The 16,574-nt window shown below is 42.1% G+C and overlaps 1 protein-coding gene across 7 annotated transcripts in view; it reads left to right on the forward strand.

Moving 5' to 3' along the window:
- ARHGAP22 (Rho GTPase activating protein 22) overlaps positions 1 to 16,574 on the forward strand; it is a 164,933-nt gene that overhangs the window by 38,476 nt on the left and 109,883 nt on the right. Inside the window, exon 1 of one of the 7 annotated variants that reach the window (XM_064144777.1) lies at positions 7,224 to 7,517. The exons of the other annotated variants lie outside the window; for them this stretch is intronic. Within the exon in view, the coding sequence (XP_064000847.1) occupies positions 7,475 to 7,517 (43 nt within the window). The 5' untranslated portion in view covers positions 7,224 to 7,474. Of the gene's footprint in view, positions 1 to 7,223; positions 7,518 to 16,574 lie in introns of those variants that run through there. 7 annotated transcript variants of the gene reach the window in all.

Below are 16,574 nucleotides of genomic sequence, written 5' to 3' on the forward strand. Positions count from 1 at the left end.
TGTTATGCAGAAGGTGTCATACCATTTTAAGATTTACATTGCACCACATTACCAGATCTGAACCATACCAGGGAAGAACACAAGTTCTGTGTTCATATTAATACCAGAAATTACTTTGATTTTATTATTTCAGCAGCCCATTTCTAAACAGGTGTAAAATGCCAGATCTTGAAAGTACTCCATATGACTGCAAGCACTTTAAAAATGCTGCATTCTTCACTAACATTTTCTATTTAATTTTCAAGATTTTTAAGAGGACCTCAAAACAGTGAATGTTAAGAACACTTAGTGAAGCATGGCTAATGTCTCTTGAATTTACCATGACTGCAATAACTTTATTCTTATCAGTTTAACTTAAACTTCATAGCATCTTTACAGTACCCATCACAGGGGCTCTGCTCAAGGTACCATTCTACAAAAGCAGTGAAGCAGTTTTCTGAGGCATGACTGTATTTTCTTTAACACAGCACATTCTTGATAAGCTTAATCTTCCCAATTTTCTTCCAGCACTCCAACTAAAATTAATATAATTTTCTCTATTAGGAAGATAAAGTTCAGGTCAAGTGTAATTACAGAACTTTTAACACACTCTAAATCTTTATGTTCACCAAGTTTGTGTCTTCTCTGTTCTGGCAGGTGCACAGCTCAGTGCATACACATTCTTTCAAATTCTGGCTTTGAATCTCAGCCAGAGATAGAAGCATTTGTAACTGCAGGATTAGGCAGCGTATCCTAAATCCATAAACCATTGCTCATCTAATTGAAGTCCACTTAAGATGATGTTGATATCCATGTTTTCACATGACACCAACGATGCAATATATCATACTGAACTGATGAAACATCGTTGTTAATTCTGGAGTTTTATTTTAATTGCCAACTCTCTGACACTCAGGAAAACTTGGAGGAGGAGGAATTTGAGATAACAAGTAAGAGCTATGAAATCAAAAGCACACAGTGTTAAAAGGGAGCGTCCGCGAGGCCACAAGGAAAAGTTATTATAACCAATCACACATTCTTTGTGTACAAATGATGTTGCTTCCCAAGATTTGAAGTTGTGGATTCTGATATAAGGATTTATTAGTATTCTGACAGCTGCTAACTGGAGTGATGTAGAAACTTATCTACATTAGGAATGCTGTACTGGTATGGTTAATGCCAAAAGCAAGCCTGTACTAGCATACTAGTGCAACATGGAGAAAGATGACTTTTCCTAACACAAATATAAGTGCCAACAAAGAGTAGCAGCCTTCTAGCTATGCTAGTGTGAGAATACTCCTACTTTATAGAGGCCATAAAGTTTCTGCTTTGAGACAGTGTGATTTATATATTAATCAAAGAGAGAAAATTATGCCTTCTGAGAGAGTTCAGCTTTTCCAGGCTGAATTTCCTGTGGTCTGTTTTGTGGACAGACTGGGGTTCAGTAATTTAGTTCTGTGCTGGTGTTGTCATACGTCTTGAAAATGGATCATCGGTGTAATTTGCTACTGACACTGCAGAATATGTAATAGTGCATATTACATCTGGTTAGGTCTGTGACCCAAAGGCATCACAGCAGAGAACATGGAAAGTAGAAATGGAAATATTGTGACTATGATCATGCTTGGAAGGAGAAAACTTCCCTCCCAAGCACTTCTTCTGAAGCTGGTGAGGGTCTGTGGAAGGTGTCATAAATACATCTGTGGACATCACGTCTATTGTCTCTTGAAAACTACAGTTCTGCCTTCAGTTGTGATCAGAGAGTTCTGCTTTCAGTCTCAGCAACTTTGGAAATAGAAGCTGTTTCTTAACCACCTCTGTCAACGTCTATCAGGCTGTAAGAATCCAGGTATTTTCTTGAATCTCTCTGCATAATCCTGAGGGTCTGCAAACAGTTAAGACTTGCAGATGTCACCTCCTTCCGAATGAAATGGAAGCACAGCAGTCAGAGCTATCTTAGCACTGTCCTTTTAATCAGACCACACATACCCTTTCTACTGGCAAAGGCAGAACAGCAAGGACATCAGATTTACCAGAGCCAGGTGCAAAAGATTCATTACTAAGGGACTTTCCCAATGAGTAAGGCTAACTATATGAGAGATTTTTCATTCTTCCTTAGTACCTCAATGCCAGAACCCTAATAACAGCTTGCTAATACTCTCAAAGGAAAGCCCTGGTGGTTTACTCCTTAGCATGATTTGGTTAAAGTTTTATATAGGAACTTACAACCAAACTTTCTTCATTTATTGAAGCTTAAACCTAAAATTCCTATGTTTTGCTTAGGAAGCTCTGAACTTTTTGCATCAACAGATGGTCCACTAAAGTCTTTTGCCTATGTGCAAAAGCAACCCAAAAACTCTCATTGTAGACAGACCCCATCTTACCTGCATTGGCTCTATTCAGAGATGACCTCCTAGTGCTAACTGCATTAAAAAGAGAAACGTAATAAGGTTTAATAATTGAAGAATCTTGAATTACCCATAGGATGACAAACCTGGCTTCTGCATCTCCCAAACACCCTTCCCCCCACCAAAGGAAACGAAGGTGATGAGTTTGTGGGGGTGTAATCAGCTGGCCTGGCAGTATTTGGACTGGCAGTGTGTTCAAGAATGGACACTGACATGTGTTTTAAGAAACAACACATGTGCCCTCTAAAGCTAAAATGACAAATGGGCTGTGAAGTCCATTGAAGGAAAGTACAGCATGCATGTGGTGTAAGCTCATTGCTTATATGGACTTCTTCAGGTCATAAAAGAGGTATTATGAAAGTGATAGTAGTTACAGTATTTTACTAAAGGCTAGGTGTCTGTTCTTAATCCCAACTGGTGCATAATTCTTATATTCCCTCTTCCATTTGTTTGGTGGAATTATCAATGAGCAACCCTCTACAATGCTGTTTTTTTAGTGTGCGTTTTTGTTTTGGGTTTTTGTTTGTGGGTTTTTTTTTTTGTTGGTCAGTTGGTTTGGGTTGGGTTTTTTGTTGGTTTTGTTGGGTTTTGAGATTGGTTGGTTTGTTTCCAGTCCCAGGGATTTGTATTTCCTGAATGTACTCCTAAGTTTTTCACTCTCAAAACTTGCAGGCAAATATACCAAAGCCACCAATACAATGAAGATTTTCTTCTACTAATTGTTTGTTTGTGGGTTGATGGGTTTTAGTTGTTGGTTTTTTTTTTTCAACCAGTGTTGAACTGCTTTGGTTTACCCAAAACTTGTATTTTTCTGTGAAACTGAAAATGTGAATCGTTCATGCATAAGCAAACTTTGGATAGCTTTCTGAAAGCTATCAACATTGGCTTGGTTTATTGCTGAACCTCACTGTAGTTATTACTGCCATCCAGAGAAAAATGAGGGATAGGCCAAGTGTTCTTTAATTCTGCTTCATGTAGCAATTTTCTCAGGTAATGTCACTTTATGCTCACACAGTAAGGACAACAGAGACTCTTCTTGCATTAGATACATCAAAAAAAAGTTTAGTCTCCTAAATAAGCCCGAAAATAGGCTTATTTATGCCTTGCTGTGATGGTTTGGGTGTACCCTGCCCCCTCACACTTTAGAAGTACCCAACTAGACTCAGCCGGGCTCTGGGAATATAAATGAAGCTATTTATTTACAGCTAGCACAATATACAAGCAAATATTTACAATATATACAGTTATATACAGAAATATGCAAGGTAAAAGTAATACAGAAACACAACTCCCCTCCCAGAAACCTGAGTCCCCAGGAGGGGCTCTCAACCACCCCTGCACCTTCCTCTTGCCCCTCTCAAGCTTACCCCAATCCTAAGGAAGAATAGAGGTTCAGCCAAGAGGTTAAGAAGCAAAGGTGAGTGGAAGGTGAGGTTAGGGAGATGCAGCTCAGTCAAAGCCCAGCCCGAGAGTGTTATCTAGTGTTTACCCTTCTTGTTCCCATACATCTCAGCGAGACTGTGAGGGAAGGAGACATCACCATTGTTTTCCTTTCATAGCCTATGATCTACTTTTTCTCACCAAAACATTCTACGCTGCTTCAAACTAGCACACTTGCCCTGCCTGGACATGTTTTTCTGCCCAAACCAGAGGTAAACACATTAAATGGATAAAAGGGGCACAATAGGCCTGGTGCCATAAGGTCTGGTCTGCCAGGACTCCTGTTTGTAAACATGTTGTATAAGCTCCCACACGCTCAGTTCATGCCTGCCTGGTGTAGGCCCATGTGATCCCCATATTTGGGAAGTCCAGGCCTGTGGCTTTTGCCTATTATGATAAGGTTTGGCTGACTGCCAACATGATTGGTCATTCTAGTGGCCAAGGGGCCGTTAATCTCAGCCCACATTCAATAAATGGGGGTACACAGGTAAACAACGTGCTCGGACTCTCCCAATTGCTCAGACTCCCTGCATTGCTTGCCTGCCTGTGTATTCACTTGCAGAGCTCATTTAAGCCTGCTTGTATATATATGGAGCCCATAGTCTCCCAGCCAGCTGTGCACACTTGCACACCACTGTAGTGAGTTATCAGAATCAGTTCCTGTATTGCCAGCCTTTACCTACGGAACACAGACTCCCAAGCAGCTGTGCACACCTTGCATGCCCACTGCTTTATCATTGCCTGGTAAGTGCCACTGCCACCGAGTAACCAGGAACAGACACCAATTGTCTGCATGTGTTGAGCCTGCTAGCCAGCGTTACTTCATGCTGAGACAGCACGACATCCTGCCTCTGCACCTGAGATCCTGCCTAACAATCCATGGACAGAGCATCCAGAAGAAATCAGCAGCACAAGGTCAGAGACTATTTCCCCAGAAGCAGGAGGATTCCAGCCTCCAAGTCCACAGGCAAAGACATCCCTGAAGTTTGGACACTAGTAATAGGCTGTGACATAGCCCCGGAGGGTGATTGATAATTAATAAGAATTGTAAGTGAATGTTTTAATGCCTCTGTAATACCTATTGCCTCTGCCACAGAGCAGAAAGAGCTCCCAGCCCACCTTGCTGGGCAAGCAGCTTATAGACTCCCAAGCGATATTTGCTGCAGGGAAAAAATCCTCTCTCTGTTTATATTTTGAACTGTTTGCTAGTTATTACAATAGTTAATGTTTGGATATTAATCCCAGAATGTTTCCATGACCGTGTAGAATCCTTTTAATATTAATTACAGTGGTTGGGGATGGTGAGAGTTCAGAATATTGAGTTTAATAAATATATATTTGTATAGAATATTATCTTGCACCAATTAATTTCTTCCCTCTGCCAAATCGGTGTAGGCAGCAGAATACCCCTCTGCGACACTGCAGTAAATGAATCTTGGTTGTTTTCATTTAGGACCATCTAATTCCCTCATGTAATTGACATAAGCAAAAGAGAAGACAAACTTCTTGTAATTTTGAAAAAAAAAAAAGTGAAAAATAGGGAATTTAGGACTAATGCAAAAAAACCAAACCCAAACAAAAAGCCAACACCCAAACAACAACCTCAACAAAACCCCAACATGACGTGCTGTACTGAGGCTGTCAGCTTTATTGTTCAAAAGAAGCATGTGTGTTTAAAACCACAGCAGCCTCTGTCTGTCAGTGTGAAGTGATACACATAGTAGTTCTGAGCCTTCGTGAATGTTGAAATGACAGCAGCTTTTAGGTAGTCTGGGAAGTTGCTCTGCAGTAACAATCTATACAGAACTGACCTGGCTGACAGGCTGGAGCAGCTGGAGTGTAAGATGCTCTCTCCGTGTTTTATCTATCGCTGATCTGACAGCATCATTAGTAAATGCCTTGTGCAAGTTTTCCAGAACGTGGAAATCTTACCTCAACCAAGAGGCTCTCCAGAGCTTCCTTTGTATGAAATGCAAAAGTGTTGCTAGGAGAGCATCCAGACACTCAAACAGGTGGTTTATGTGCTTCTTCTCTGAGATCATCCTCTGGCTCTTTTACTTAGGGAAGGCACTTTGCACAAGAGATTTTTTTTTTTTTTATGCAGTGGTCAGCATTATTTGACAAATTTAGAGGCTCAAGTAAACAATTGTGATGAGTTCTTATGCCTCTCTTCAAGAGCAACAAGTTAGTACCAGGAAAGCCAGAATGCTGTATCCTTCTGTTCTCCTGCAAGAACATATGAAGGTTCCTCTAGCATGTTTGGTGGTGATGGGGAAGATTTTTTGCCCTGTCCATCCTCCATCCTGTGTGGGATTTTGTTTTGGTTTGGGTTTTTTGTGATAACTACTGAACTGACCTAGCATGGTTTAAATGTGCAGTAACAGCTACTCTGCAGGAAGATGTCTGTAGCACATGACTGTAATCTTTTTTTTTTTTTTTTTTTTAGATGGTGGGAGATGCAGTAGTCATCCATCTACTATTCTGTTTCTGTCCTGGAAATCCACTCTGAAACATTTTAAGAGATTTGGATATGTGTGGAAGCAGGAGTTCAAGATTCTCACTAAGTCTCAGGTTCAGGCTGTTTCTGATATTTTAGCTTATATTTAAAGATACAACTCCTTGTTACCACCCCTGTTGCCCCATGCCTCAAACTTCTTTGTGCCTCTCTCCTACCAGCACTCAAATTTTTGTACGTTATACACAGCTATCAAAAAGCATTGTTTCCTGCAGTGGCCAAACTGGAAAAGACCTTTTCCTTTGGTCTCTTAACACTTGATTCAAGTTTTGCAAAGGTAGACTCATTTGCTTGGGAGGTTCTGTGTGAAACAAAGCTGTGTGACTATGCTGCAATGCTCAGGGCATTCCGACTTCTGAGCAGCGGGTCTTCAATAAGCAGAGTCCATGCTGGTTTAAATGCTGTAGGGTATAGAAAGCAAACACTGAGTGATCAGAGAACCAGCAAATATCTGTCCTAGGGTTGTTGTTCTTTCCTTATCCCAAAACAAAACGCTTATCTTGTCTTTGTGGCTAGTGATTTAGTTAGGTTAATGCAATTAAAAGTAAGTGTTTAAACAAGCCTTTTGAATATTGCTAGACCAGTGCTGACCTTTGCAAGAATGCAAGGTCCCTGTAACTCCTGCAATCTCTGCAGTGACTCCCAAAGATACGCGGTTAAGTGTTTACTCTTGCCGAGTAGGGGGAAGGAGAACATATGGTATGACCCTGTTCTGTGCTGACTTAATTTTGCAAGAGTTGAAATGGTCTTTCTAGTATCTTACTGTGCACGTTGAAGATTTACCTTTGGTATCTGGTGCCCTCCGGCCACCTTAGAGCAAGCATCTGCCGCTCACGCCAAGCAGCCTCTGTCGGCTTTCACTCTTCAAAGCAGCAACTATAATTAATAAGCTGGTGAAGTTTAACGGGCAAAGAGCCGTGAAGCGCTCGTCTACCCCAAGGCCGGCTGGAAACACAGGTGACAAAGGCAGCGAGCCCGAGGGGCACCAGCCTGCGGATTTGGCCCCTGCGCAGCCTGTTGGGAGCCCGAGCTCGGCGGCCCCACTGCCCGCCCCGCTGCCCGGGATGCTGGGGGCGGCTCCGCCTGGCAGGGAGCGGGCTGGTCTCGGCTGCGAGGGACACTGTCACCTGCCATGGGACTATGTTGCTGCAAAGATTGTCCTAAGGAGCCCAGAGGTAACTAACCGATCCCTCAAAGGTGGCAGGGGAACTGGGGCGCCGGTACATCTCCTTCCCCGCTTGTCTCCTGTCCTTGCGGCGCGATTCAATCCGGCGCGGGGGCCGCGGCGGCTGTGGGATGCCTCCCCCAGCCCCGGCCAGCGCAGCACGGAGCCGGCATCTGCAGCCCGTGCTAAGCTGCGCCGCTCTCAAATCCTGCCAGAGCAGGACAAAGTTGAAAGGGAAACAAAGCTGTTTTCCCGTGTGTCCAGTGTTCAGTGTCCAGTCCTTCGGAAAGTGCCGTGTCTTCTTTTATGGTTCATGAAAAGCCCCAACCCAACCAACCCCCAAAACAGCAATCAAAACAGACAAGAAGCCACAGAAAACCCTACCCTGCAAGCTGTCTCTGGATGTGATCTTATGCTTAAAACACAACTCATTGTTTATTTTTTTCCTCCACTAGCAAGTGAAGTTTGATGTGAGGGGGAGTGGTTCTTTCTTTCTCAGAAAGATTGCTACTGTGGTAACAGGATTACTTGACACAGTCTTTCCTCTTCTGTTCTGTCCTTCGGAAGACATGCATACTTTCTGAAAGCATCCCGCAGTCCAGAATAGACTGGTGTAGGAAGCAAAGGGACAGTATATCTGACAAACCTAAAGCTGCTTTTAATTTTCGTGTCTTCATATGGTGTGTCAGCTACTCCCAAGGTGGCTTTTTGCATGGATTTACCTGTTGGGACCAGCCCTCAACATCTGGTTTGCTGTGGCAAAAGTTAGTAGTTTGGAGTCAGGAGCTCTAAGAATGGGTCAAGTGAGTATTTCAAAGAAGTGTAGCTTTTCTCTGCAGAAAGTGTTGTGGTTTTGGTTTTTTTTTGAGGCTAGTGTTCAAAAGCATTGATGTGCTTCAAATCTGTAAAATGAAATCTTAAATATTTTAACTTTTTAACAGATGAAAATACTTACTTTTAAAAATCCTCTGATTTCCTGGGGGGGGGGGGGGGGGGGGGGGGGGGAAACTATTGTGTAAAACTTTGGAAAAGCCAATATGCTCACTCACAGTTGTTATACTGAAAGCGTGAGTCCAAAATTTGTTGTAACTTAGCAAATGTGTTTTGATTTTGAGACAGAGACAAAACAAAGTCTTTAGAACTTGTGAATATGAAGCTGCTGTCAGCATTACAGTTTTATCAGGGTGAAGTTTATCAGGATGCATAAATTTTGTGAAGTTAAGGAAGCAATATAAAAATAGATGAAAAGTGTGGTAGTCTGAGGTATTAGCAGTATCAGTTATATTAGAGAGAGAGATAGTACTGAAATGAATTCTCTGTTTCAAGAGAGATGAAGGGGCATTGTAGCCAGGTGGGGGGTGGCCTCTTCTCCCAGGAAACCAGCAATAGAACAAGGGGACACAGTCTCAAGTTGTGCCAGGGTAGGTATAGGCTGGATATTAGGAAGAAGTTCTTCACAGAGAAAGTGATTTCCCATTGGAATGGGCTGCCCAGGGAGGTGGTGGAGGCACCGTCCCTGGGGGTCTTCAAGAAAAGACTGGATGAGGCACTTAGTGCCATGGTCTAGTTGATTGGTTAGGGCTGGGTGCTAGGTTGGATTGGATGATCTTGGAGGTCTCTTCCAACCTGGCTGATTCTATGATTCTATGTCAGGAGTAGGGAGGGTCAGGTAAAGGTGTATCTAAGTATTTTGATACTTAACACAGATTCTGCTGAAAGTACTTTACTCTTCTTCTAGAGACAGGCTCAGAAAAGAAAAAAAGAAAAGAAAGAGAAAAACCAGCAAACCCTAACTTTGAGCAAAATAGCCCTGAATTTTTGATTGGAAGTACCATGGGCTTTTTCGTTTGCTCCTGAGTTTAACCTACCGAGGAAGGGAGGCTTAGAGTGGGGATTACAAAAACCCATTTGTCCTAATTCCTGGCATAAATCCAGACATTTCATTCACTTAAGTGAAATTATATTTACTCTTTTTGGGTAGAGCTTCAGTTAGCATATTAAGTTCAGGCTTGAAAGAACAAAGTATGTTTGTGTCCACATTGGACATTGGGGTAAACCTGCCAGCATTGGTGAAACACCACCATTCTCTGAGAATTGGTATGATTGAGGTAGATATATATGTTAAACAGCACTTTATCTGTGGAGCCTGTAGCCATTACATCTTATGAGGCCTTCTTTCAAGGGTATCCCATTAGTGGCCTTGCCATGATTTTTGTCATATTTTAGAACTATATTTTTAAGTCAATCCTGTGCAATAGTATAAAATTTTCTTCTAGTTGAAATTTGTTTCATGAAGCTCATAAAACTTAAAAAATCTCAAGCTTAATACAACTCTGCTGTTGGCACTAATATGATCAGTGCAGTGAAAAGTCTATGTTATATATTCTGGTCAGTCACTGTGAGGGAAGGCCTGAAGTGCCAAGTTGTGATTTTTATTCTTAATTGGGAACAAGTTTGGCTTTGTATGATGCTGCTGAAACTCATTTGTTCGATGGTGCTTGGTGTAGGTCCCTTTGAAGCATTAAGTTCATTTTTCAGTGCTTTTCAGATACTCCAAGATTTATAAAGCAGATAGAGAAGCCCCTGATTGGGGTTGCCTGTTCTGCTTTTGCACCATGTTATTTCTAAAGGCTCAGTGGAGGTTTTTTCATTGATTTTCTCCCGTGTCAATTCACAAAAGTCTTTGTAATATGGCTTTAGAGAATGGCTCAGGCTACTGTTGCAGTGGCCTTCTGACCATGAGCTTTAACTAGCCCTGCTCTGTGGTGAGAATGCTTTCAGCACATGTGGGAGGAGAGGTGTGGCTGGGGACGAGGGCGCTGATAACAGTATGTTTTGGGTTATTGCATTTGCCCTAGCAGCTTTTTGCCTTGGTAGGCTTCTAGCACATTAGGTACAGATAGGGCTGATTAACAGATTCTGATATCTTAGAAGAAGTGGCTGGCTGAAGAGTTGGTCTGCCTGAGTGAGGCTGGTTATCTGGGGATGGGAATTTGGGGATATTTATTTTGTTTAAGGCCAGAATGGAGTTTGAGTGTTGTCATTCTCAGTTACCCACCTACATCTGTTCCTGTAGAATTATCCTACTGACTAGAAAGTACCAGACTCCTGGTCAGGAATGCTAAATTGCCCTCTTACCTTGTCTTTTATATTTGGTGACTGACTGTGCACTGAAACATGAAGGTGGGAGAAGGGTATGATTGCTGGTAGGAATTGGAATGGAACTAAAAAACCTCGCTCACTGGTACAGTCAGCTCCTACTAGCCTGGACGAGAATGGAACCTGAGGCTGGTGGGAGAGTGTTACACAGTAGCACAGTTGCAGTATTTTAGAGTTATGCAGTCCTCAGATGAGAAAGTATCTGTATAAATAAACTTGTGTGCTTATTATTTTGCACACTTTCCTTCATGTAAGAAACAGTTCTTTCCTTTGTGTACTGGGACCTAAGCACTGTAAGTACAGCCTGTGTTGGGTAGGAATGTATATGAATTTAGTATGTGAACTTGTTCCTCATTTCAACAAGGTTATTGGTTCACATGATAATCACAGTAGCAAAATAAGACTTGAGGTTGTTCTGAGCCTTCTGTGTCCTTTTTGAAAACCCTAGACATAACAAAGGCAATAAAAGATAAATTCATGTCTCTTCTAAAATGCAGGGAAAAGTTAATTGGATTCTGTCAGTCAGTAGAGTGAAGAATATTACCTGCAAGGGTCTCCACTTGGTGTGCACCCAAATGTGCTTTCTTCTTTTTTCACATGGACTTATGGCTAACAAGGGTGACATTTGGAGGGTATGTCTTGAGGCATGTAGGAGACTTTTCTTTGGTAGTTTTTACTGAAATCCAAAAGATAACTCGACATTTGAAAATTTGAGAGATTGATTTTAAGATAAGTATTATGTGGAAGGTACCTGGTCAGTTGTCACTTGTCTAGAAAATCTGTCTGTGCCTAGTTTTGTCAATGAAAGCAAACACTGACCTTTGACCTAACACAGCAGAGCTGCTTCCATGTTAGCTGATGGGAAGATACTATTAACCTCTATGGTCTCTACTACTTCTGCTCTGAAGAGGAAAGAAATTAATTGATAACATTTCAAAGGCTTGATCATATGTTCAGTCTCTTGTCTGAAGTACTGTCTTGTTTTTGGACTGATTTTCAAAGATACCATATAGTTGCTAAGCAAAACTAGTTCCAATTCTTTTATTGAAGCATGTTATTAAAAAAAAACCTGTTTAATCAAAAGTTGTATTCCTTCAGTGTTCAATTCCTGTGACTTGGAAACATACTTTTCAATTAAAAATGAGAAGAACAGTTTATTTCTTCCCATAAAACTAATACTTTGCACCCCAAAGTGCTGAATGCTTTCCGTTGTCATTAGTACCTAAGGGAGCAAACACTGCTTTGTGTGATGTTGGACCTTGTCCTCCAGACATGGCCACGCAGTTTCTTGATTGGTGTGGGATGCCACCTTGCAGGACATGAATGTGGGGCCAAAACTAGAAATGAGGCTGCTGAGTTTCAGCAAAGCAGTGTGTAACTGCCCATATATAAAGCCAGGAACCTATGGAATATGTCTATGCAGAGGGTAGCTTCACAGAGGTTTTTAATGTGTAACAATTACATCATCTGAGAAGCTTAAGCAGCTCTTCCCTTTGTGAGACTGTTGGTGCCACTTCAATGAACTGCTTTTTATATGTTAAATTGCCTGCTGACTTTAATCTGTAAACAACTGAAGCTGACACATGAAGATTTGATAACATCTGCTGTCTATACAACCTTTGGCTTATATTTACTGTCAACAGAGTCTTGTTACTTGTTGCTCTAATTCCAGGCTCTAGCAGTGAGAAAATTGTAAAGGCAGCATGGACCCCTGCAGTGTTTCTGCTCTCTGTTACCACATCACTTGCTTGAAACAGGAAAACTTCCTAATCTGCATGAAATGAGATGTGCTCTTTCGTCTTAAGCTTGTTTTATATTCTTTGTTGTCTTTTTTCCTACATATAGTGTCCAGATGGACATAAAAGTTTTCAGCCTGTCATCTTACCAGACCTAGAACTTGAGTTCATTGTTCCTGAGACTTGCTGAAGTGTACCAACTAGCTATTTAATTAAATGTGCTATGGGAAAGTCTTATTGAAGCTAACATTGCTAACTCTCTTCCAAGTGGTTAATAGTGTGCTGACTTAAAAATTGAAGAGGCATTAGAGAGAACAGTTAAGTATACTCTATCAAGTTGGGTGGCAGTGCTGATCTGCAGGAGAGTAGGGAGGCTCTATAAAGGGACTTGGATAGATTGGATCCATGGGCCAATGTCAGTGGTGTGAGCTTCGATAAGGCCAAATGCCAGGTCTAGTGCTTGGGCCACATCAACCCCAAACAAAGCTACAGACTTGGAGAAGTGTGGCTGGAAAGCTGTCTGGCAGAAAGGCACCTGGGGGTTGTAACAGACGAACAACTCAATATGAGCAAGCAATGTGCCTGGGCAGCAAGGAAGGCAAATGACATCCTGGCTTGTATTAGAAGTACTGTGTCCAGCAGGGATAGGGAGGTAACTGCCCCCTTTTACTTGAGATCACATCTCAAATATTGTGTTCCCTTTTGGGCACCCCATTACAAGAGGGATGTGAAGGTGCTGGAGTGAGTGCAGAGGAGGGCAATGGAGCTGGTGAAGGACCTGTGAAATAAATCTTATGAACAACTGAGGTAGCTGGGGCTGGTTAGTTGATGAAGAGGAGGCTGAGGGGAGACCTCATCACTGTCTACAGCTACCTGAAAGGACATTGTGGGGAGGCTGTTACTGGTCTCTTCTCAGAGGTAAATAGTGATAGAACAAGAGGGAATGGCCTCAAGTTGTGACTGGGTAGGTTTAGACTGGACATAAGGAAACATCTATTCACAGTAAGAGTGGTCAGGCATTGGAATGGGCTGCTCAGGGGGGTGATTGAGTCACCAATCCTGGATGTGTTTAAAAGTTGTTTGGATGTGGTGCTTGAGGATATGGTGTAAGAGTGAACTTTGCAAAGTAAGGACAATGGTTGGACTTGAGGATCCTGGGGGTCTTTTCCAACTGGAATGTTTCTGTGAGTCTGTGATCCCTAACTAAAGATTTATGAGTCTTTCTGACCTCATCTAGAATATCTCGTACAGAGGTCTCCAGGAATAGTTTTGCAAGAGTGATGAATTCACATACATATAATTACAGTCTGCAAACTGAGGCACACAGAATCAAGGCAACTTGTTCAGGAAGCCAGCTGAAAACTTGGTACACACAGGTTTCAGACTACTAATCTTTTTCTACAGGCAAACATATTGATGATTATTGTAGAAACACTAACTGCCTGGATGCTCTTTAGATACTGTTTGGTATTTCTGTTCATTAGTATGCTGAGCTTAAAGGTTCTCTGGCTGATGTTGTTTTACCTGGTATTAATTTGCTCAATCTTCTACACAGTTTTCACCTGAAGACAAATGCAGTATGAATTATTTGTAGAAAGAATTCCTGTCTTTCAGATCCCACTCCAGCTAACCAGACCCTCTGGTTTATTTCCACGTCTAGAAGTAAACCTTTGGTTTCAGTTCTGTTTGACAGTTTGAGCTATACATTTTGAGACCTTTTGCTTACAGTATATCACAGCTGCAGCAAGAATTGAGATTTCATGGAATACTGATTATTTCCTATTTTTTTTCCCCACCTAAACATAACACAAATGTTCAGGACCTGTATGCAGAGAGTTGTTATCCAGACTGTGCGAAAACCATTGTGAAGGGATTTTTGTTTTGAATTTGGATTACTGTGTTGTTGTATCTAGAAAGACATACAATGCACTAGGTTTGGACATGTTTTACTGTTCTTGCTGGCTGAAATATCTGAAGTGTACTGTCAGACATCTGGCTGTGTTGGTCAATGCGTCTTCTGTGGCAATACACTCATTTCCTTAGGGCTAAGGAGCAACAGCAGACAACAGAGCACAAGTGGAAGGTAATGATTCATGTGAATATTTTTATTATCTTTTTAAAAAAGAGATGCTGCTTAAGTGCTGAAATGTAGATAGGAGGTTGTCACAATTGCCTCAAGAAGTTATCTTCTCCAGCTCCTGTGCTCAGACCAAGTATCACAGTATCATCAGGGTTGGGAGAGACCTCACAGATCATCAAGTCCAACCCTTTACCACAGAGCTCAAGGCTAGACCATGGCACCAAGTGCCACGTCCAATCCTGCCTTGAACAGCTCCAGGGACGGCGACTCCACCACCTCCCTGGGCAGCCCATTCCAGTGTCCAATGACTCTGTCAGTGAAGAACTTTCTCCTCACCTCCAGCCTAAATCTCCCCTGGTGCAGCCTGAGGCTGTGTCCTCTCGTTCTGGCGCTGGCCACCTGAGAGAAGAGAGCAACCTCCTCCTGGCCACAACCACCCTTCAGGTAGTTGTAGACAGCAATAAGGTCACCCCTGAGCCTCCTCTTCTCCAGGCTAATCAATCCCAGCTCCCTCAGCCTCTCCTCGTAGGGCTGTGCTCAAGGCCTCTCACCAGCCTCGTCGCCCTTCTCTGGACATGCTCAAGCATTTCGATGTCCCTCCTAAACTGGGGGGCCCAGAACTGAACACAGGACTCAAGGTGTGGTCTAACCAGTGCAGAGTACAGGGGCAGAATGACCTCCCTGCTCCTGCTGACCACACCATTCCTGATGCAGGCCAGTATGCCACTGGCTCTCTTGGCCACCTGGGCACACTGCTGGCTCATGTTCAGGCGGGTATCAATCAGCACCCCCAGATCCCTCTCTGTCTGGCTGCTCTCCAGCCACTCCGACCCCAGCTCTCAGACTGATGACTACCGTAGGGTCTTAAACTTCTAATGAAAGATTGTACAACACAAGCTTTCTATTCAGCATCTTCAGTCAGCACCAACAGCAAAAACTCTCTCCTGAAGCCTACATGCATCTTTTGTGAAACTTATTTCTTAGTGACAGCCATTAGCATACTGTGAGACTATCTGAAATCCCGACTTCAGTCACTTTAGACTAAACAAACCCACTGTTTTCTAGCTTTTCTGTGGGATTTATTCTAAATCTGTCACTCTTGATGTTTTTCACTGATTTTCTGAGGTGTGTCTGCTGCCTCTGGTCTTCAAACCTGTCTTGCTGTGCTAGGTGAAACCTGACCAGAACAGAGAAATGGCAGGAAAAAAGTGCTGGGTTTATTGGAAAAAAAACCAAACCAAAACACAACGACATGAGTTGCTTTTCTGCAACGGTTAACAGTTCTTCATTTTGTGGTTTACCCTACTGAAAAGCTAAAACAAGGCAGGCCTTATTTTTTCCCCTATTATCTTCATGTTTTTGTACAGAGAAAGGAAGTGACTTGCAAATGCTTCCCAGCAAATAATCAAGAGAATGAGGAGATAAATTCTTGTTTCCTGATGAAACTGTTGAGAATAATTCACTGTTTACACTCTTCCACTCATGTATTCTCTCAAAAGTTGTTTTGAGTCAGCCTTCCACAACAATGTAGTAAATTTTAGTGACCTAAAAAATAACACATTTTCATTGCAGATATGGAATCAAATATTTAATCTACATAGAAACATTTAACTTCACATTTTACTACTTGTAGTAGCAGACAGGCTCTCATTTTGCTACTTTAACAGTTACCTGGTTTAGTGGTTTGCCAGTGACTTAGTAACTTTATTTTCAGCAGTTCCACAGTGTAGACAGTGAAATAGAAGTCTGAAAGGCATGTTTTGCAGCTCTGATGTAATCAATGTTTTTAACCAAGAGTAAAGGCATGTAAGACAAACATTACAGCAGGTGGGCACTGTATACATGATTCTCAAGGCTGCATTTTCAGTTCTAGATATGGTAGGTGCTACATGAGAAAATGGAATGGACTCTGGACCACATAAATAGGATTGTCCTCTTGTCTTTCTTGGCTTTAAAAAGTTGGTAGTAAGGAGAGAGAGCTCACAATGTTCTCTCCCTAGCAGGGGCTTTAATAATAATTGTAAGTGATATGAATAAACTTTTGGGAGGACAGTGTCCTGAAAGAATAAAACTGATAAGTTTCAGCACTACT

Source organism: Pogoniulus pusillus, chromosome 6 (genome assembly GCF_015220805.1).
Source record: "Pogoniulus pusillus isolate bPogPus1 chromosome 6, bPogPus1.pri, whole genome shotgun sequence".
Taxonomy (NCBI): domain Eukaryota; kingdom Metazoa; phylum Chordata; class Aves; order Piciformes; family Lybiidae; genus Pogoniulus; species Pogoniulus pusillus.